This window comes from Cygnus olor, chromosome 1 (genome assembly GCF_009769625.2).
Source record: "Cygnus olor isolate bCygOlo1 chromosome 1, bCygOlo1.pri.v2, whole genome shotgun sequence".
NCBI lineage: Eukaryota > Metazoa > Chordata > Aves > Anseriformes > Anatidae > Cygnus > Cygnus olor.
The window spans coordinates 77,276,373-77,298,940 of NC_049169.1; the positions used below are offsets into that span (position 1 = coordinate 77,276,373).

At 36.1% G+C, this 22,568-nt stretch overlaps 1 protein-coding gene across 34 annotated transcripts in view; it reads right to left on the reverse strand.

The window, feature by feature from the left end:
• C2CD5 (C2 calcium dependent domain containing 5) overlaps nucleotides 1-22,215 on the reverse strand; it is a 67,056-nt gene extending 44,841 nt beyond the window's left edge. For 6 of the 34 annotated variants that reach the window (XM_040545227.1, XM_040545215.1, XM_040545222.1 and 3 more), the window contains exons 1-9: nucleotides 22,052-22,214; nucleotides 18,759-18,845; nucleotides 16,675-16,846; nucleotides 14,272-14,367; nucleotides 13,647-13,802; nucleotides 12,006-12,204; nucleotides 9,282-9,433; nucleotides 6,194-6,388; nucleotides 3,678-3,763 (exon numbers count right to left, since the gene is read on the reverse strand). In XM_040545227.1, coding sequence (XP_040401161.1) covers nucleotides 3,678-3,763; nucleotides 6,194-6,388; nucleotides 9,282-9,433; nucleotides 12,006-12,204; nucleotides 13,647-13,802; nucleotides 14,272-14,367; nucleotides 16,675-16,846; nucleotides 18,759-18,845; nucleotides 22,052-22,141 — 1,233 coding nt within the window. In that variant the 5' untranslated portion in view covers nucleotides 22,142-22,214. Of the gene's footprint in view, nucleotides 1-3,677; nucleotides 3,764-6,193; nucleotides 6,389-9,281; nucleotides 9,434-10,411; nucleotides 10,537-12,005; nucleotides 12,205-13,646; nucleotides 13,803-14,271; nucleotides 14,368-16,674; nucleotides 16,847-18,758; nucleotides 18,846-19,339; nucleotides 22,012-22,051 lie in introns of those variants that run through there. The other 28 variants (XM_040545235.1, XM_040545229.1, XM_040545221.1 and 25 more) reach the window with 11 other exon arrangements.
• Between the last annotated feature and the right edge of the window lie 353 nt (nucleotides 22,216-22,568).

The following is a 22,568-nucleotide window of genomic DNA, read 5'->3' on the forward strand; positions in this document are numbered from 1 at the left end:
ACACATTGAGATTTCCAGTTTGCCTGATTTTCTACTTCACAAACTAGGAATAAAACTTTAAAATAATAACATGGCTTTGTCTCAATCAATACAGTCAGGTATATCAATAACTGGAAGTCTATGTTATGATATATGCTAAAATTAGACCTGTATCTGATAGGTTAATTTCAGTCACAAACAAATCTACATAACTGAATCACTGAACTATTCCAACATATTCTTACTCCATTAATGTGTCTCAATCTTTCTGACACAGAATGCTGTCACTTAGTATGACAGCCTTTTTTTTTTTTTCTCCCCCAAGCTTAAGGGTTTTGGTTTTATTATTATCGTATTACTCAAATACAAGATTCAGCCTCAACTACATGTGGTAATCTGTAATATTTCAACACTTTAAAGCTATACTCATTGCATGGAAGACAGACTCCCTAAGAAACAGTTGCAGTACTTACGTATTAGAGATTTCCTCTATTCCTACACTTTGCAACCTTTAAAACATGGTGGCACAAACATAGCATCTTCCTGTGTGAGAGAAGACACCTTGACTTTGATTTTCCAGTCTACAACTGAAGACAGTCAATCACGTTATCAATACTAATTGCTAAATTAGAAGTTGGACGCTATGATCCTTGTAGGTCTCTTCCAACTCAGGACATGATTCTAATTTGCTATGTCACTTCAGTTACTGACTGCATAGACTCTGAAAGATGTCACTGATCTCATCCTTGCAACTACACAGAGATTTTATAGCCAGAGAAAGTTTGGAGAAAGTTTGTTAAGGCTACAATAAACTTAATGTAATGTTTAATACAGTGTTTTAAAATGCTTGTTTGTATGCATACATGTATTGCTAGTATTCTAGCTGCATTTTACATACATTACACACAAAATAATGAAAAAGCACATGGAACAAGGCTACATAGACACATCTTTCGGTGTTAGTGCCACAGAAGCAGGTATCAGATTTCCTTCCAGCCATTCACTCATTCCCAACACTGTACCACTCCCTCAGATAATGCTAGTAATGCTGATATTTTCATAGAGCTTTTGCGGCTGAGCCACAGTATACGGATCTGATCCATATTCAAATACTGTTAATTTCCTGCTTCAATTATTCTTATTCTATGTAAATAAATGTGCCTTCTCATGAAGTCCCCAAATGATCTTATACTTTGTATTTCAACTGAACTGAGGGGATGGCCTAGATAGTAGTTACAAGTCGCTGGAAAGAAAAGTTGCTCAAGTCAACATTGCAGCCAGCAGAATCACACAGAGAACTGCATTCTAGCAACAGTTATCTAGCAGTGCTCTTGACAAATGAAGATCGGTGGATCTCTGTTTTGTAAAGGCAGCAGTAAAGATCTCTCAAGCACTTGCAGAATGCAAATATGGAAGAGTAACAGCATTTGTCCAAGTTGGAGTCAACAGAGATACAAATTACAATCAAGAGCAGCACTTGATCATTTCCATGAAAACACAGGTAAATCTTTGCCTGCTGACAGAAATACAGCATATACATTTCCAGATAAAAGTACACAGATAACTGTGCTATAGTTACAACTGCTATCAACAGGCACCCTGTGAATTGTTAAAAATACATTAATATAAAATATAACATGTATATGAGTTTTCCATGGCGAGTGGATTTTCCCAGAAGAAACAATAAGATTACTCTTCTAGCAAAATCTGTTCTGGTTTGCAGGTAGGGTTATTTAAGTGACAGACTGAAAACACATTGATTAAAAAAGCTGAGAAGATATCCAGTTAAATGAATTGTTTCTAATGTTTAGCATTGCCATATACCCAAATAATTATAGCTAAGATTCAAAAGAATTTAACTAGATATCTAATACATGTGGAAAGATAACACACACATCGATTTTAGACTTTATCTTACATGCTACCTTAACTAATCCAGACAGGTTAACTAGAATGCACTCTATTTGTAATATTGAAACAGACAAAAAAAACTCTTATGAATGCCAAAGACATGGAGCTAAATGTCTCTCCCCATCCCTGTTATTAATTCTAGTTGAGTATCTGAAAGACAGTTAACTGTAGCAAAACCAATTCCAACCCAAAATTTTCAGAAAGACAACAGGAACACACTTTTTTTTTATCAATTAAGAGTCTGCATGCTTTGCTGCATCATGATCATCTTATCATTAAGAAGAGATTCAACATATTTCCATTCAATTTTACAGCATTTTTTCCACTAGTTAATGTACAGGTCTTATCAAAACAATTCACAAATCATTCAAATTCTAAAGACATGTTATCTGTCCTTATTTTGTATTTTTAATTACTCTTAAAAAGCTTCCTAAAGAAATAACAGATAAGCCATGAAATATCTATAATGCTAGCTGAAAAAGGTAAAACAAAAAGATCTTTTTTAAGCTTTTTTTCTCCTCTAAAACATTAAAAGCAGAGCCATGGATTTGTATTTAAGGAGAAATTATAACTGAAATGTATCAGCATGCAAAATGTAAAATTAAACAAAAATATACCAACTTGATAAATGCTTTAACAAAAAAAAAAAAATCCTGCATAAACAAGATTCCAAAGAAATCTGCAGAAACCTCACAAAGAAGAAAATCAAAAGATTCCAAATTATTATTCAAAGATCTTCAATACCAAAAAAAAATTTAAAAAAAAAGGAAAAAGCCTACAGTAAGAGTCACACAATATTTTGGAACATACCCGCCTTCTACAGAACCTATGAGGCAATCCTCCCTTAGCAATGAACAACACAAAATAAGAGAAGAAAATCATCCACTTAACTCAAAATAGTAACTATTCACTTCTGTTTTACAGATGTAGCTGATACTGTTTTCAACAAAGGTACATAAGTTCTACATAAGTAGCTCAGATAATCAAAAAAGTTAAAACAGAATTTTTCTCCTTGGACAGGAGAAGATTCGCATTTATTCCTCCAAGACACCTCACTAATAACACAACAGTTTGATAAGAGCAGTATAAAAATAAAAGTAGCAAGGATTTTTTTTTTTAATTAAAAAATTAAAACCACTATTTTTATACTGCTGTATATTCAATAATACACTGACAGCATAGTAACACATGGTATTTTTAGCCCTACAGAAGTTCTTCCAAAGCCTGTAAACATACAAAGACCTTTTATTGTTTGGGAAATGAATTTAGGTTACCATCTTATAAAGGCTACATGCATACCATTTCATGCAGTAGAAACAATGCTAAACTATGCATCAACTTTCTTTTTTCCCCAAACCAAAAAAGTGTTCTTAGTTATAAATAGGATTTTCACCTTGTTTGAAACTATTTCAATGTTTGAGTTTGGCTTCTATAAAAATTTAGCTAAATACATGACAGTAAAGTATTAAACTGACACATGCATCAGTAATTTACTAAATATCAGTAACATTTGCTGTACCTTGTAATATCAACAATAATCAGTTGAGTGTAATTGCTAATATACACACATTATGTTTATTTGCCCCACTCTTAATGCTTTAGTAATATATTAGAATCCGGGTGTTGTTTTGTTTGGATTAAAAAGGCTATTAAACATTCAACATCTACACTAAGTTTTCAAACATAAAAATTATGCATATTTTTAAACAGAAAGAGGAAACATTTAACTTACTACAAGCTAAATTTTCAGGTTAGTAGATCAGAAATTTAAGTATAAAATGCCTTACCCTTTGTTCCAGAGCTGACTGAGTCTGCTGTCTTAAAAGAGTTTTAAATGGCCCCCCTTCTTTTCCAGCACTCCCACTGCCCATTCCTGAAGAGTACCAGTACAAATGACATTCAAAAGAAACATTCAAGAAAACATATATTATCATTTGTAATGAAACTTTGATTTAAAATTATATAAAAGTCATTGAAAACAGACAAATTATCCCCTTAAATTTTCAGGGGAAAAAAAACACTGAGTATCACAGTTAAAGTGTTTGGGTGGAAGCAGTAGGGTAAGGGGGTGCTTGGGAATTTCTTTTGTTTGTTTGTTTGTTTAAGTGACTAGCAGCATCTTTAAGCATTACAGATTTGGATAAAAAACCTCCTGATCTAAGACCTTTTCCTCATGTCCTGAATTTAAAAGGCTTCTAAATAGAAAGTAGATCTTAGAAGACCTGGGCTTGCAGTTCTTTCATTTGAGAAAGCTTTTTTTTTTTTTTTTTCCCCTTCCCTCAACTGTCACTACAGGAAGTTGTACCGGTAATTTCAATAAATATCTACCTACCTTCTGTGCTTTTCACAGGAAGTTTCTACATAATCAGTTTCAATCCTTATATAAAAGGGCTGCACTCACCATGAATTCCACACTGTCAAACAATTCCTCTCTGCTAGATTCCTCTATAGTAAGGCATGTGTACTTGCATCATCAGTTAAAAAAAAAAATCTGCCTTTCCAATAGTTTCAGAATAACTAAATTGCCTTTCCTAACCACTGGGAGGAGATGCTACACAATATCAGCAGTAGCTATATATTGCATGAGTGGAACTAAACAGAAAATTGCAAAGGCAATGCAAATCCTTTGAACTGAACTCTGAAAAACACAGTAATTATTTTAACAATTATACAATGGAATATTCACTCATCTGATTCACTCAGATAAGCTAAGGAATAATGCTCACCACTTAAAACTGCCACGCTTATTTGATTACTATGCTTTCACACACACAACCTGCAGATTATTTGTAAATGAAAACAACAAGTAAATTGTAGTTTTGCATAAAAGGATAATACTCTATTTCTTTTTTTCATATATTTCACTCCAGGAGTTTGTCTGAAGAGCTGTGAAGTTTAATAGATATGCAAACATCTTTGCTACCAAAGGATCTGTAATCAAGGAACTGTACTCTTAATTGTGCATGGCAAGATGCAGGTTATATGTATGACTGTGTTGTTTGCTCTACGAAGCAATCACAGAAGTAAAAATTAAGCCCCTACCAGATTGTGTTTTTCCTAAATTAAACACAATACTGGTGAATCAGATTTTCTTGGTAATACTTCATGCCTAAAAATGTATTATTGTTGGTATTTACTGCCTCTAAAACTATCAGAGCTAACTAGACCCTGCAAAAATAAGCACCTAAGTTTAGGATATCACTAAGGATAAAGAAAAAAAAAAGAACTATCAGGAGCAAGATGAAACAAAAACACACTACAGTGCAAACGGTTAAGTGATTTTCTGTCACAATAATTCTAACTAATTAAACATAATTCCTTGCTAGTTTCCTTTTTCTTCTCATTAAGCAACTAATAAACATGAATGAGATTGTACAAATACACCAAAGTGTAGTCACTTGTTTTAATCAAACACAGGGAGATCTGGAAATAATATTGGACTTCATACATGTTAACTTTATTCCTAACGTTTTCAAAAATGACTAGACTATCATTGCCATGTAATTGTGCATGTATATACACACCCACACACACTCACACACACCATAATTTCTGAAGAATAAGTATTTTTAGCTGTTCTTGGATAAGGAAACGAAAAGGATTAGTATCTGTATAGTCCCATTAAACGAGATTTTTATTGTTGGTTTTTTGTCCTTTTTCTTTTTTTTATTTATTTGTCATTGATTTTAAGTATCATTGTCAGGGACTATACAATATTAAAAACAGACAAACAGTACAAATACTGAACATGAAACAAACAAAAATACAAACTAATCAAAATAGCTTCTACAGAAAAAAAGACAGTAATATCAACTATTTAATTTAAATCTATGAAAATAATACATGCCAGTGGAATGGAAAAAAGGGCAGTGCAAATAAAAATCTGTACGGACTTTGCTTAAGTTGCTAGCCATCTGATAGCCAGACTTCAAAAAAAAAATATGAATTAATGAGCATGTGCGTGTGCCATGCAAAACAGAGGAACAACAAACTGAAGGGAACAGGGGGGGAGACGGAGAAATTATTTTAGTTCAATTACCAAAGGAAATTGAGAGGGGAGACGAGAAAGTTCTTTAGCATGAACTATGTGTGTTTCAATTCCTGTAATTTAAGAAGTTCTGAAGCTGTTGCAAGCTTCTAAAGCAGAGGTGAGAGGTGGTATGAATAGTCATGTAGCCAGCAGTTTTCAGAGGCTAACAAAAACACAGGGTTATAGAAGGCTGTGTGTTAAGTGTCCCTACATCAAATAGCAACAACAAATTCTTAAAAGTTTGTTTAAAAGGCCATAATAGATTGATCCTACCAGAAGCAGCCAGAAGCAGCTCTTCAGTGAAAGAAACACTTTTCCTCAGAACAACTGGGCTGACATGGCTAGAGTGTAGAGGGTTAAGGCTAGACCCCGAGAGGAGGAGACAGGACTTTTTAAGATGTGGGGAATCACATGAGAGTGTAGGGGAGCTGGGAAACAGGAAAATCCTAGGTCCCTGTGGGGAAGGTGCTGTGGAGGAAAGTAATAGAGACAAAAAGATGTAGATTCAGAAGATGACTAAAGAAACAGAAAAAATCAAAACGAAGCAATTTCTTTGTTCTCCAAATGAACCCACACTAAATTATTTCTCAACATACAAAGAAATGGAATGACAGTACAGCTACACAATGTGAATGAGAAGCATGTTATCAAAAATCATGAACCAATTAATTTCACTTTGAAATGATTTAGTTTTATTAAAAAGCCATGATAATCTAAAATTTGTTTTAGATTTTATACAGAATTTAAGTGGCATGGAATTAAGGCTAAATAACACAGTCTTCACACACAATCTGATTACTTTCGTTTTTAGGTGTAAAAAGTTCTTGGGAGTCTTAAATCTCATAGAATAGTAGTCTCACAAAGAAAAGGAGTTCCTACCTTCTTGATTTCCTCCTAACATATGCTACATCAAAATGTATTACCTTACTAAAATATGCAATGTTGTTTGTCTGCCTGATATTTCTGTTACCTTGTGGCGGCATAAAATAGGCCACTACTCACTGAAGAAATCAACCTTCACACCAAAACAAGCCTTCTCAGAACAGAAAAAGTTCCCCTTGTATTTAGAGCAAACATAGGCCAGAATGGATAATGCAATGTTTTCTAAAAGACATTAGGGTAATATTCTCCTGACTTGGAGCTAATGAAAACTAGATGCTTACGCATATCCAAGGTTTGATCTCTTCTGTTTAGTTATTCATATTGTGAAATTGTGGTATCTGCACTCTTTTTCGAGGTTAGTCTCCATCTCAAGTATGTGAACGTACTAGCTACCTGACTGAGAAATAAAGAGACTGTAGCGTACTGCAGAAAAAAATAATCAGGGAGTACTTCGTTTTTCACATCAGCCAATCTCAGTAACTGCTATCTCAAATTTGATGTTTTACGTGTCACGTTAATAAAAATGGCTATTTATTTTAATACTAACATTACTAACTTTCACACTGAAAAGCAGTTACAGTCTTTAGAAATGACAATGGATGCTGAAACACACACACTGAATTGTTAAAAGCATCATACTGAATTTAGTATGTTATGGAAACACCTTTCGCACATCATCACATTTTAGGTAAAACAAGTTACAAAAAAATATTGTTCTTTCAAGCTAACAAGATTCAAAATTTAGTACATAGCACCAAGATAGATTATTTTTAAATGTAATGAGCAAATCCTCTTAAGACAAGTTTCAGCAGCAGAATTAAAAGCTGCTAAAAAAACAGTGCTAGCAAGCAAAAGCACACCTACTGTTAGCTTTTATACTAAAAGGATTGGTAGAAAATAGGTCTGCCTTTTCTACGTACTTCAAAATCCCTACAAATAAGAGGTATCAATTACACAGTCTGTTTTAGTTCTGAACTGACTGAAGATGAGACCATCCACCCACATAACATTACCAGTAACAATGTAAGGTTGCAGCTTCAAAAATTTGACAAATTCACACACAGTGAATTGCTGCCTTCATAAATTCAGAATGTTTACACCTACAGAGATGAGTATCAACACTGCATTTAAATCCTTTATATGACACAGTCCTTACCGTGAAAATCTGTTCAAAAAACACTTTCAAATACTCCATAAAACAAACAAGAACTTGTAGTTCTCCTATATAAATATCCTTTACACAAGTGACCATCATAGGTTTTCCACATAAGTTATTTACACAAAAGGACTCAAAAAGAAAGTGCTGGTGGTGTGGGGTTTTTATGTTTGGTTGGTTTGTTCTGTTGTTTTTTTTTCCTTTTTGTTGTTCTTATTTCTTATTTGTTTGGTTTCAGGTTGTTTCATTTTAAACAGGACAGAAGTAACAGAACAAGGAAAGACAGCTTTCCAACAGGGAACATTTTTCAACAGAAATCTGGAGAATAAACTAGGTAAAATATTTAATATAAATGCTACATTCAAATGCCGTTAATTTATCTGCTTGGAAAAACTCTCACAAGGTTCTTGGAAGGAGTGCTATCAAGTAAAGCTGAACCAACTATTTTAATATGCTTAAAAGCTGTCATGATTAGATGGAGACAAGAATGCTTTGAGCTTCAAATACCACAATTTAAAACACTACTTCAAAGACAACCAAACTTTTATAAACAAATCTGGAAACTATTTAGCCCTACAGTGGCAAAAACTCAGGTCACATAATAGAGAATAAGCAGAATGCATTTCTTTGAGCTATGCTGACATTATTACTGACATGATTCTAACCACAGACTAAAAAAAAACTAAGAAGGGAAGAAGGAAATATCGAAGAAATTTTGATAGACCAATGGAGAAAGAAAAATGCTTTTATAAGATGGGTAGAGTACAATTTAGGTTACTTTCAAAAATTATACTGTGTATGTAAAGCTATTTCCGTATACCAAGGAGATTAAACAGGCAGTAGCTGCACCATTTCTATTATGGCATTTGCAAGGAGTAAAAAGTCAGAGATAAGCATACAACAATACATTTGAAGTACAATACATTGTGCTTGAAAATTAAACAGTTTTAGTAAGAACACTCTGCCTCTTATTGTATTATGGTGAGAAATGTACTCCCATGATCAGATATGAAATGGAGGAAATCAGAAAAAGGCAGTTGCTTAGGACTCCCTTAATGCTCTGTGGTATTTTATTTTGGCTTGAATACAGTTGTGTTAGAAGTGTCACTTTAATGACATTTTAATGACATTTCCATATTAGTGGAAACCTAAGGTGGGATTTAAATTTTCACCCTACAGAAACTCTTTTCAAGCATGAGATGTGCTATCTGAAGTTTTCAATTTCTACATCATTTTGATAACTTAAATGCCAAAAAGCAAAAAGGGGTTGAATGAAAATATAAAAAGAGAAACACAAATTAAAAGTGGGTGGAAGCGCCTTACCAGTTTTGGGTGTCAAACTCAAATCTGTGTCAGAAGAAGAGGACTGTCGACTGTAGGACTTGGAAGGTGAAAAGGAATAGGTTTGGTTTTTCAGAGGGGTGGAGGGTCCTGATGAATGAGTATTGGGATTGGGATCTTCATTGAAGGGAATCCTGCCAGAAGAAGGTGGAAACACATTCAGTAATCCTGTGCCAAAGGACCTGGCTGACAGCAGCATGATCCAAACACCAGGATAGGGTTGGGGCAGGGCCAGCAGCTATTCCTTAGGTGCGAGACTGGGGATGAGGCCAAAGGCAAACGCTGTTTACCCACTCAGCATTCTACAGATAGATGCTGATAATCTACAATGAAACAATTAAGCCAAATGAAAGGCATGAGATGGGACCAAAGAAAAAAAGATTATATATACGCAAAAGAAAAAATTGAAAAACAGTTTGTGGCTTAAAAATCTGGTCAAATGCACAATGCTTTGAGTTAGTTTAATAAAGAAAAAATGATTTCAAATTATATTTGTGTTTATACATAGTCATACATTTATGTATATACACACATATGCTTTTTAAGAAAAAAATAAAATGTTTCCTTATCCTATAGCATCATCAGCATGCCACAGCTAAAAACAGAGCAAAGAGGAGAATCTTTATGGGAACAGCTATATTAACAGTTCACTTATGTACAAATTGACTTACCTGCTCTCCAAAACTGTGTCTTCCACAAATGGCACATACCCTTCTTATAACCATTTTAAAACCCACATACTGTATGTGAATTACGCTTGAAAGCAATTATTAACTTCAATTGAAATATATTTCCCCCAACAACTGTAACACAGCGAATGTTACTCGGATGCATCAAATTAGTTTTACTTAATTTCTTATGAAGTAAGCCCATTAAAGAGAAATGAAGAGTGTGGATTTGTGGAAGAGACTGATGCACTTTCAAGAAACTACTTCCTTTGCTTCAGCAGCTGCACAGAATAGATCTTCACTGACAACAGTAGGCGTCTCCATGAGAAAATGAGGGAGAAAAGATGAGTGGTACCTGCCTACACTGCCTGCCTGCCTGCACTTTGCGACCACTGTGCCTGTGGCCTGTCTCTCCCCAGCTCTTGAGTCTGAGCAGTCTCGTACCAGTGTAGATGAGAGTGGGAACAGACACAGAGAAGTTCTGAGTAAGTCGTGAGCCAGTAGCAGTGTGAATTGGACTGTTGTGAGTCGAGCGGCATCCATGGCTTGGCGGATGAACCAGCGGAGACCTGAGAGAATTTGCAGCCAGGGTGGAAGAAAAGAAAACAATACATACAAACAGGTTGCAAAGTTATGTTATAAATGATTTAAAGGGAGGTTTAGCTAGAGGAGATCTTTTACTTTAAGCAGACTAAGAATTTTAATTCCTAGCATGCAAGAGTCCAGATGAAATAGAGAGAGAAAGGAATAGCTTAAGCACTAGCTTGTGAATGTAAAAAGATTCTTTGGCAACAGTGCATCAAGTTAGTAAAGCCAATATTAAGAAGTATTAGTCGACTTTGCTGCCTTTGAGAAGCATTATTGCTTTTTGGACTGAGGGACAATCATTCTGCCTACATCCACTACCAAGCTGCTAAACATAGATTATTTGGGGGATGGAATTTTCACGTTTCACTTCAGAGTGACTTATGAATGCCTTTTAAGTTGGTGGTTACCAGGTCCAGTTTGTTTGTTGTTTTTTTTTTTTTTTAATCACTACTGTTATTTTATGCTCCAGCATATCCAGAAGCCTTTACTGATAGCAAAGTTTTAAAATTAAGACAAGTTAAACAAGCTACGATTTGAAATAGAAAACCATAGAGAAGTCAGAGCACATTGCTGCCTACACTACAAAAATGCCTGATTACTATTATAACAACACAACAGCAAGTTAATAAAGATGGTGGGGAACATTACAGAAATAATATGCTTTTTGATGCTCATTTTTCCTTCCAGAAATTGGATGGCTCTATCAAACAGAAAATAGGTAATTTATCCAAACAACAATTTAGAGACTGCAAGTATTTATCTATTAATTTCTATGCACATTGAAAATCTGCATGCAAACTGTGTTTGGTGCTGCAGTAGGTAAAAGAGATCAAGAAATACTATTTCTCATCATAAACAGTATTCTCTGCAAGTACATTTTAGCCCCGCTTGTAACAGGCCAAACGTCAACAGTAAAAAGCAAAGCACACAAAAAAAGACGACACTACTTCAGGGTCACTTTCTAAACCATTTACTGAACTGTATGAACTCAAAGGTAAATCTATCTTTTCTTATATGCTCAGCACAGCCACTCAAACCTGACTGTACTCATATCAGAATATCTTGTATACAATGCATATCATAAGAAGCCCTCACAAAAGTGTTTGTTGTACAAACACAGAGTCAATGCATAATTATATGTTAGGAAATTGGTGGATCCCAGCCCAACAATATGAAATACTTTTGCTAGCAACAGAAATACAGAAAAGTCATTAAGGTTTGCCACTCCAGCTTCTAAAGAAATAATGCAAGTAATCCAACGTAAAACATTTTGAAATTGTGGAATACAAACTGAGTTGCAGACAAAGAACTACAAAAGAAACAAATTCCTGGGAAAAAGGGGGGGAGGGGGAAGGGAGACAGGTGGAAATCACACTGGTTATGTAAAACTGAATGAGTACGAAAAAGAGATGAGACTTGTTCCCCTAAAAAACTATTAATTCATACTTACTCCTTCATTTCTTTGGATGGGGAGTTACATGCAGGTAAAAATGCTGATGTGTTACTTAATTTATCCAATGTGCAGGCTGTTCCTATGGCTCGTACTACCAGTCCAGATTCCCCCTCCAAATCAAAACACTGCAAATAACCAACAACAGCATTTCCTCTCATTTCAAGCACTTTCAAGCCAATCTTCCTTTGCAGTTCACCTAGAAAACAGAAGGTAAAGAGCTGATCACAGTGACCTTTTCCTATTCTCTTTTGTGGGCATTATCCTCTCTGCTTTTGGAATTGCAGATGAACAAAACAGGCAATAGATTCAAATTTATATATGCCAAGTAGCTGGTGATAACCTCCGCTTCCTGGAACATAGCATGAAGTTTCATTAGTTGTATAGCTTTCTCTTTCCCCCAAATCTATTCCAACTGCAACCACAGTATATTATTTCATAGATTTTTTTTTTCAAATTTTCTTTAGCTATTTCCTTTTTTACTTATTTAGAGAGAGAAAAAGATGGTCAAGATGTGTGCTGGAACACAAAAGTTTCTAGATACTCCTTCATACAGTTCAGACCAAAGTAACATCTTTGAAATCCATGAGAAAAGGCTTTTTTTTTTTTTAATCAAGTCTCCGAACTCTTAAAACTAATTTAAGCAACAAAATCAGAGACATTGATCAACATAGCTAGATAGCGTTGATAATGCTAAGTACAAAACATCATCTGTCTTTTAATGAAGGACTGACAAAAATCTTCTTTTAACAAACTGAAAAAGCTTCACCACAAAAGATGACATTATTGACATTAGGAATTTTCACTTAAGAAACCAAAGGGAACAAAATGATCACTTCTGCCTTCTATAAGTTTTTCACCCTTATTGGAACAGGTTCCTATTGCAAACTACTTAACTGCAGACTGAAATTATGAATGCACTGGTCTTGAAAAACACCTCTAAGAGTGGTAATAGAATATGAAAGTTTCTAGCCAAGTGGAAGGAACTGAAATTGCTATGGACTCCATTCAACCCGAGGTTGTAACAGAATTCTTTTCCAGTATTCAACACACAATATGACAGAGACCTATGAAACGTCCTAGGAACATGTTCTAAATCAATCATGTAACTCATCACAAATCATGGAATGATGATGCTTCTCAGACTTCATAGCAATGGAAGACTGCAAAAGTAAAACACGCCATTCTCAGAAGAGTTAAGAGAGTTCTTCAGGATTCTTCAAATGGCCACCAATGACTGCAGTATTGAGCACTGTATTACATGACATGAAGCAGTATTACTATGAAGTCTTCTATGTTTTTTCCTCTTAATCACTGCCACAAATACTAATAAAACATAGCAGATTACTTCCACGTGCGCTTTTATCCACTTCTACCATTTATGTAAATGTTAATCCTGTAAAGTGGCATAGCATAGAAACTGTATTTAAAACTTCATAAAGTTGAGAAGAGGAAGTCTGTCATACTTGTCCTCAGTTAGGAAAACAGAATCTTCAGAAATACAAGACAGAGTGAATTGAAAAAATGAACACAGTTAATACCAAAAATCATATACAACATTGTCTCAAAAGTAAGTCACTTCTTTAAATGGTGACTTTTTTTAAAAAGCAGCAATAACTATTACAGTGTATGTATTAATACCTGACATTAGCGAAATGAGTCTTTGTCTAGCCTCATTTGATGCCCTTGGTGTGCGAATTCGGTCTATCCACTGGTATTCTGGGTCTTCATTAACTACAAGTTCTTCCACAAACCCATGAATTATTACTGCTCTGTAACACTTCGGAATAGATGTGGCTGTTAAAAGGAAATAAAAAAAGACATAAGGCATGAATCTAAGAACAGGAATTCAAAGAAAAAAATAAAAATTTGATTTTCTACATCAGACAGCTTCAGCTGTTAAAACATAGACATACCCAAGCAGTTTTTTTTTTCTGGGAGATGCTGGAACATGTACCAGAGCGAAAGTTTTTCACTGTGTACCTTTTTAACAGAATCTGCACCCAAAGTAACATAACGTTCACATGCACCAGCAAGATCAGGAAAAAAAAAAAAGTTACCTACATTGACTTGAAATATAAAAAATTTAAAGAAGATAAGCAAACTAAACAAATTCATATATTTGCTACTGGTGTCAATGTAACCCGCACTGGGCTTATAGAATGAGCTGGTTGACTGGATGGTAAAGGACAGAATTAGCAAAGAAAAAGGGGAGAGGAAGAAAAAAAGCTTTGGTGTCCCCTCTTTTTTTCACCCCTCTACTTACTGCAAAAAAACTTGACTCCACACGATGACTGCCTAAATCTGTTTAAATCATTGAAGAGATCTACTTTCACCACCACGTTGATCTCCCCACGTATGCCTATCAACAAAAAGAAAAAAAGAAAAATGTGAAACTGTATCAAAAAGCAATACAAACTAGCCCTATTAATTAATCCTTATTAGTAGTAATTGAAGTACCTGTTATTACAAATGAGTTAGCTTTCCTGCAAAGAACGTAATATAACCATGCTAAAAGGCTTGCTTAAACTGACAGCTAATGTGTCAATTCCAACCAGGGCCAGAGGGGCAGGAAGATACTTCCTTGCCTCTCGGGCATGCTGCAGAGACACCCTCACAGGGGAAGCTTTAGTTCTGTCCAGCCTTTCAGGCTGAAGCCATGCATAGAACAGTCCTCAAATACCTGCTGCAGCAAGCAGGATTTTATAGAAGGATGTGACTGGGAAAAGAGAAGCCATCAGCCTCCTGCTGTTGCAGTGGTTCCAGCTGCAGCAAGCGCTTTCTCTGCTCTTGTGTCCTATATCATCAGTGCAGGCACAGAATGAAATCAAGAGCCAAGTACTGCAATGCTGCCCCAAGACATCCTCAGTACAAAAGGGTAGAAGCTTTACCTTGGATGCCTTGAAACTACTAGAGTCCTGTCCACATAAAAAGCTTTATGGTGTTGTTCAGAGCATTTTAAATTTTCTCCCTCACATAATTTCAACATCACAGCAAAGCTACTCACTGAAGTTCAGTCCAATAAGAAAAGTGATGGTTCTTCCGAGAACCAGAAAGCAGGCAATGTAAAATATGTTGAGAAGAAATATTTTAAATAAGGTATTACAAACTTTTTTAGATAAAGCTTAATATTTTTGCTACATTTACATCTCATTAATAATAGAGCATTTCTTCAAGACACAGCCATTCCTTTTTGATTTTTCTATTTTCAGCTTACCCCCCCCAATAAAATCCTTTCACATCATTATAGATTCTGACATATTGAGGACTGAACTACTTGATGAGTCTGATCTCTTGTGATTTTATCACAGAAATATCTGACGCTCAATGAGATTCACAGACTGACTCTGACATTATTGCAATAGTCACCTAAAACTATCTTCCAAAACGTCAAAAGAAAAAGCCTCCATTTACTTTAACAGGAAGTGCATCAGGCTCTTATTTTCCACAAATAATCATGTTAGGGTGCAAAAACAATATAATAAGTATTTATAAATATTATGTCAACATTTTTAAGGAAGCATTAACTGCTGTTTGCCAAGCATCAAAATAATTAGAATCTACTGCTACAATCATGAAAAAATAAGAATTCTTATTTAAATAGAAAAAAGCTGTGAAGTACCAACAGACCTAGAAAAGAGAGCAATCTAATTCTCTCTGACAAACAAGTTGCACACACCCCGAGACAAGCGTTCACCTAAATTAACTTCAAAAGAAAGTATACAATATGAAAGAATAGACTAAAAGCAGAAGAAAATGCATGCAATATTTCTCAAGAACCTTCTTCAATATAACTGTTAGAAATAAAAACATAAAAATTATCATCAGTAATGACAATAAATACAACTAATGCTTCCCCATCTATGCCTTATAATCAGCTTTTAAAATAGCTAAGTCACTTAACTCCCACTGGATAATAAACTAGAGCAGCAATAATAACCACATAGACGTTCTGCAATAAGGTATCAAGAAGCTAACTAGCTATGAACTGACCTTAACTTTCTGGGATGAGAGCTCTGCTTCCTTAAAATCAAAGGCAAAAGCATCATTAACTTGATTTTCTCATACCTTCAAAATATTCTGAAGAAGTATACCTAGGACTGAGAGTACTTTCTGCAAGGAAAAGGAGTTTCACCCTGCATTTTGTGTTTGCCGCATCCTGTCCCTCCATCTCAAACAAAGTTTATGCAACATCCCAGGAAGGCGTACCCCAAGTGACTTCAGCAAGAGTACGTTCTTTTAGTAAACATATAGTGACTGAGTAAGCATGTTTTAGTTTTTGGCTTTTTTATCTGTATTTTTCAGTTACTATTTTAAATACTATGTGAAGATGTTTTCCACTTGTTGTGAATTCTATGAAAGGCATTCTTCCAAACACTAGTCAATTACTATGCCAGAAATTCTCATTCCAGAGGTTTTAGACATCTTTCATGTACAATCATTAGTATTATCAAAAGTGAAGATTATCGTAGAAGTACTTTGTCAATGATTTTAGATGGCACTCTTAACTTTCTGAAGACCTAATAAAAAAGTACCAAAACCATAGCTTTCCAGCTCCCAAGGCTAAAACTATTACACATTTCCAAAGCCAGCTTACAGCAATGAATATTGCAAGAAGCAGATTACATCTCAAACAACACTTTTTTACTTTTAACTTAGCAAATCTTACCATGGATGGTATCATAAATTGGAAACCATCCTGAAATAACTGTAGCTGCTTCACTGTAGAGCAAAGGATCAATATCTATGTACACTTTGCCAATGGCATCATTAGCACTGTAGGTATCATGATCAAGAACTGTGATCTGGAGAGGCTCGTCTTGCAGCTCTTCATCATCTACCTAGAAACAAATATTGACATGGAATTTGAATATTTAAAAAAAAAAAGCACAAGGAAACACTCCTGGAAAAACAAATGCAGTAAGAGGCAAGTTCGTCACGTACAGTGATGTTACACACAGAAATCTGATTTCTATTTCCTGAATCTAAACAGTGTTATTTTGATATTACCTTCACAGAATGCTAAGATCCTGCAATTACACTTATCACTTTGAGAAGTACAGAAAAAGAAGATTATGGTGACTACATTATTTTAAAATCCCACTTTTTTTTAAGTCACATTCTCTAGTTTGTTTACCAATCCCCACAATCCATACTCTTGAGGAAAAAAAGAGAAAAAACATGAAAATTTAAGACAAAGCATCTCACTCTGAAGTCTTACACTCTTAAGTTTTGCTCTCACACTTCCAAACTGGCTGGTGGCTTAAAAAAGGCAACACATTTTATGTAACCCACTGCAAAAATTCAGTAATTTCAGACACGTACTTCCCTAAATAGATGCAATAATCCATCTTCAGATACCTCGGCTATTTTTTTTAGGAGATAAAAGACAAGCATTCTAAAACTTTGTGCTAAACATCACAAACCAAAATAAGTTTTGCTAAATATAATGTGAGGACTCATGTAAGTTTTTTTTAGAATTATTACGCAATGTTGCAAAAAGATCAAACTACACACAAATGCACGCACTTAAGATGTCTTAAGCAGTTAGTGCTTTTCCACTCTTTGAAATGTGGAATTCTGATGTATTTTTTTTTAGTGTTGTTGTTTGGCTATTTTTGCACAGAAAAATGGATTTGGGAAAGAAAAGATAGAATTTTAAGACTTCTGTTATTGACAGAGTTAACTCTCTGTACTAAGAGACTTAATCCTCCACATCATCCAGCTCTTTCCACTCCACAAAAAAGACCCAAGGAATTGAAATAAAAAAGAAAAAAAAGAACAGAGTGAACCTCACTACGCTAGTACTACTTTCTTAATCAACATGGATTACTGATTAAGAGATGCTCTGAATCAAGCACTCCATGTTGATTAATAAGGTTCCTAGACTTACCTTTTTTATATTTGCTGTATTTCTAACATCATATGCACATGTAGTGACATAGTAGCTAGTATTTACAAACATGACTGTATTGTGATACTATCTTTGAACACTATAAACAAATCAGTACTATACATTCAAATGTTTTAACAACTAATTTGTTCTAAATACCACTACACAATTATTATTTTTAATGCAACAAAAATGCAGTAACAAATAATAACTATGCAAACAGTTGTTCACGGTAGAATGTCAAAGGACACCTATGATACTACTGTACTCGGTTCATTAAGGTCAACTGATCAGATCCTAGAAACAAACGAGCAGTTATGGGAAAATGCTGACTGCCCTCATTATTACATAAGGAAATGAGAAAAAAGTGTCTGATAGTTGTTGTCCAAGCTCTTTATTTTATAATTTTCTTGTACAAATTCTCCATTTTCTTCTTCAAGTACATTATTTGCAAGCCAAAGTAACATTCCAAATACCAATTAACTTTCCTTCCCCAAAACTACCCGTTTAGGAAAAAAAAAAGGCAGGCATACCCACACTGGTATCTGAAAGCTTAACGGAAAATGCTTTCCCGCCCCTCCCTCCCTTTCACCTCCCCCAGAATATTTGTGTCAGATCCATTCTGTCATGTTTGCCTCTTTTTTAAACCGTTTGTAAAGATAAAATAAGGCACTTTTGGCAAAGAAGGTCTACACATAGATAGATTTGCTGAAAGATTTCATGCGTATTTAAACATGAATACCATCACTCCTCAAAACCCATTTTCTGCCTGAAGTGAAAATATTTCAAGGGCATCTAAAACAGAACATCCATGTAGATAGATATAGGCAAGCTCTTAAAAAAAAACACAAAACACTTACTTCAAATTTAAACCATTCGGAATTCCACTGAGGATTAAGTGATTTTGGATACACATCGGTCTTAAAAGTTGTATTTCCAAATTTTACCTAAAAATATAGGCAATTATTAAAAACAAACATTAATTAGTAGATTTAGAAACTGAGTTACTAATTAAATCTACACATGCAAATAATTTCAAATACATGTTTTAATAACATCTACAAGTTCTTTTCAGTGAGTTTCTTTTTGAATCTATGTTACATGTTTAAGTAACTTTCCACCTATCACCAAAACTCCCAATAAACCTCTCTCCCCCACTAGTTTCAAAATTATTTCTTTTTCTCCTCAATCACTTTAGTTAAAAATAGCAGTTACATTGGCTATTCAATGTCACTTGGTACATCACCTTAGCAGTTGCTTGTCTTTTGTTTAGAAATATTTTAAGCAAAAGTATTCTATATAAATACTGATAGTTTATGTGCCATTACTCTTCTCTCTAGGGTTTCTAAATCAGATTTGTTGTCAAGTTATGAAAGAAACGCAGAGCTAAAATGATAACATCAGTCATTTCTTAAAACATGTTGTCTTGATAGATACGCACCAGAAAATAACTGAAACCATTTCCATGAACTGCAGTCTTGACATGCTGGACACATACCAGTAAATTCACAGCAGCAGGAGGAAGAACCTTAACAGGCTCTAGTCCTCCCTTCTTATAGAAAAATCCAGAAAGCATACCAGCAAAAAGGACAGAGGGACTACGTATCTATATATATCCTTCTAATCTTCAATCAACACAGATTAAATATTCTACATACTTCTATTGATTAAGGCTATTAAGCAGTTAAAGGTACGTATTTTGGGAATCTCCATTTGGTCTTCACAGCAGTCTATTTAAGGACCACCCCATTTGCTTGAAAAAGCATCTAACAGAATTTCTGTGACGATCCATTCACCAAGAAACCATGCTACGTAATCTAAAAGGTTTTATCTCATTGTACCTTTCATTCCAAGCCATTATGCACACTCGTAATTCTGTGAATGGTACCTCTCAAAAGAATTAGTACTTCAATTTGTAACAAATATCTAATGTTACTTACAAATATGCAAAGTTTTTGAACATATTCAAGATTCTTAAGAAAATAATGTGTGCTGATTTAAAAGACACTCTACAGTCAAAGGCAGCTGTGGATTCTGAATACAATTATCTTTTTAGAAGTGCAAATAGATCTTGGAGATTAAATTCAGTCTTAGATTTGGAACACTACATAACACTTTTTAAAACACTAATTAAGGAAGTATTGATACTTAGATGTTTCCGCATGAAACATCAGTATGAGCGTATGTCATTTTATATATATATATGTCAGCGTATGGTTGTTATTTTACGTATGTGCGTAGCCCAACTCTAATGAGATTCTGTACTTACATACATACATCTAGTTAGTTCAGAAAGCTGAAAGCGCTGCAAAACTGGACTACAAGTTCCCATTGAACTCTGTATATTACCACACCTCGATCAACAGACCCCTACACAACTCTATTAAGGCCCCCCACTTGATTCAATAAACAGTAATGATTTTGGAAAACATACTATTTTCAAGGTAAGCTTTCAAATTAAAAGTCAGAGGGGGTATGAAAACACAGATCTAGCTATGTAAATGTAGATTCAGCTTAGAAGCTTAGAAAAAACTAGCAGCATAACTACTCAGAACGTGTATTCATTGCACGAAGCTGTATAATAAAGCAATAATGATGCTAGTTTTAACAGAGCTATTTTATACACAAGCTGCCAACATGCAATAGCCCAGAGCTCCACCCAGTCTAATTTTACATGTTATCTAGGGAGTAAATTAGCTCCCTCAGAGCCTCAGGCAGCTGTAACTAAACTTTGCCAGTAGTCAAGTTAGTTCATTAAAGCTAGCAGAGGTAATCAAGCACTGCAGTGCTGTCCTCTGTACAAATTTAGAAGCACAGATGCAGAAGAAATTGTGCTAATTTGCTCCAGACCACACATGCTGGCAAGTTATGCATAACCTGAAGTAACAGCTCTAAAGTCTTTCATTTCTTTTCTAATTCTAGATTTATGTTACAATCTTTAAGAGGGAAATTTAAAGGCTAGTAACCAACAAGTACTTTAATATTACTTCCACTTATCATTTTTACTTAAGTTAAAAAGTTTTGTAAAGGCTTTCAGCAACCTCACACAGAAAAACAAAACCAGTTTTAACCTCAATTTATTTTGACACCCTTCACCTGCAGTCATACTCACTCCACATAGCAAAGGGTAATTCCCACGCTGATTTTGTTTTCCTAAACAGTGGTCCTAAAAGCAAGGCCCCATCTATGAATTTCTTCAGCCTTATTTGTGCCAATACATTCATGAAGCTGCATGTTAATCTAGCTAAGCAAACTGATCTTGCTGAGTATATTGTCCTCTTTTTGTTGTTAAATTAGCGTTTAACCAGATTAATTTCTATAGCTATGCTGCCACACAGCTACTCACGCTCTAGGGTTGGTGCAGAAAGTGCAGGTTTGGGAACAAGTGACCAAAGGGAGAGGAAAGCTGTTTCTCAAGGCAGCTCAAAAACAGGCTACATGAAACTCAGAGCCGCACTTCCTACTCCTGTTTTCCCTGTCTCCCACTAATACACATCAGAGATATTATAGGTTACCTATTAATCATATTTAAATCGCATGACGATTTATTAATAAATTTAACTTAGTGATGCAATTTCTGAAAACAAACACTGAAGTATCCCGTTTTCCTATATTTAAGACAGCAGAGCTATGTAGCATTTCAGCTCCATTGAAAAGCACGTCAGAAACGCATTTTCACTTTATTTTCAATGAATTGTCTCACTAAGCAAATGTAGTGACAGTCAAATTTACACGCACCCCAAATCAAATCTATTTTGAGATTAATATACACACTTTTTCTATTTATAGAGTTCTAGGACATTTTCTTCCGTTCATACAGTTTAAACGGACATTGTCTCCCTACCTCAGGGCAGCACTGTGCCAGCCCCAGTTACTATCTATAGCACAAGCACGGGTTTATGCAGCATCCGCTCCCTTTTTAAACACGTTTCTCCTCAAGCGCGGTTTCTGAGCGCTTGAAATGCTGCCGAAATCGCTCGGGGTTACGCATGGTATGGTGGAAGTACTGAATCACAGACCCGGATCACGGACCAGGACCACCTCCGCTTCTACCCGCCCCCCCCGCCGCCCGCGTCCGTCCCCGCGGGCCTGTTGCGGCGGGGCCCGGCAGGTGCCTGAGCGGCGGCGCTCCCCGCTCTCGGTCCCCCCCCACCTCCACGAAGGCGTCGGTGAGATCGCTGGCGCGGTCCATCACCGGCAAGTGGCGCCCGGCCACGATCTTGACCTTCAGCTTGCCCGGCATCTTCCGCCGCCGCCTCCCGCCGCCACCGCCCGCAGGCACGCCGCGGCCCGCCGGGAGGGGGGGGGCGAGGGGCCGGGTGCGCATGCGCCGCACCGCCCAACGGCCCGCAGCCGCCGCCGCCGCCCCCCGCCCATGCCCGGCGCGGCCACCTCGCACCCGCACCCGCACCCGCCGCCGCCGCGGGGCGCGCCCTGACGCAAGCCGCGGGTCGCATGCGCTACGCGGCGGAGGAGCGCGGTGATGGGGGGGCTGTAGGACCCCGCGGCGACCGCCCCTCGTTTCGGCCACGCCTCCCATCCAGACCACGCCCCCTCGTTGCAACGCTCCGCCCCGCAGCCAAAATGGCGGCCCGAAGGCGCCGTAGCATCATCACTCCTTATAACCTTACAAGCATTAAGTAACGTTGTGGGTCAGGCCGTGGCGATAA